The following is a 532-nucleotide window of genomic DNA, read 5'->3' as shown; positions in this document are numbered from 1 at the left end:
AGCACCGCTGGAAGCTGGTCGAAGCGCGCCGGGCCATCGGGGGGCGCCGGTGTCCCCGGTGGGGCCAGTCGGACGCTGCGGCGGTCCTCAGAGACGAGCAGGCGGCGGTGTGCGGTGCCAGGATCCAAGGTCAGGTCGGCTGGAGAGAGGAAGGCACGAGGAAGACCGTGTGAGAGGGCTTTCCCAGGCGGAGACGGGGTCGGACGCAAGAGGCTCACAACAGCGCTCTACAAAGGCGGCTGTAGGACCACCGAGGGTGAAGGCGAATGAAGAGTAGGCCTGGGCGAGACCCCGCCAGCGCTGATGGGCCACTTCCTTCTGGAGAGTTGGACCTGGAGAAGGACCCTGCCGGCCCAGGGCAGGGGCATAGCGCAGAGGTTCAAGGAGGGGTTGTCTGGGTTGTGGACTTGGAGAGAGTGAAGCTGGACTGACTTCTTGGGAGCCAGGAGGACCGATATGTCAATCTGCAGCATCTGGGGCAGGGCGTGGGAGCTGGGTCCACCGGATGGGAAAGGTGGAGCTCAAGAGGAGG

At 65.2% G+C, this 532-nt stretch overlaps 1 protein-coding gene across 1 annotated transcript in view; it reads right to left on the bottom strand.

Moving 5' to 3' along the window:
* The window catches only part of RNF39 (ring finger protein 39), a gene marked incomplete at its 5' end in the record, with an annotated part of 5,764 nt that overhangs the window by 2,621 nt on the left and 2,611 nt on the right, over window positions 1-532 (bottom strand). The window contains one exon of the mRNA XM_010848205.1: window positions 4-139. Within this exon, the coding sequence (XP_010846507.1) occupies window positions 4-139 (136 nt within the window). The remainder of the gene's footprint in view (window positions 1-3; window positions 140-532) is intronic.

Source organism: Bison bison, unplaced genomic scaffold (assembly GCF_000754665.1).
Source record: "Bison bison bison isolate TAMUID 2011002044 unplaced genomic scaffold, Bison_UMD1.0 scf7180017864260, whole genome shotgun sequence".
In the NCBI taxonomy this organism is placed as follows: domain Eukaryota; kingdom Metazoa; phylum Chordata; class Mammalia; order Artiodactyla; family Bovidae; genus Bison; species Bison bison.
The sequence above is the reverse complement of the archived record's forward strand: the minus strand, read 5'-3'. Positions and strand labels throughout refer to the sequence as shown.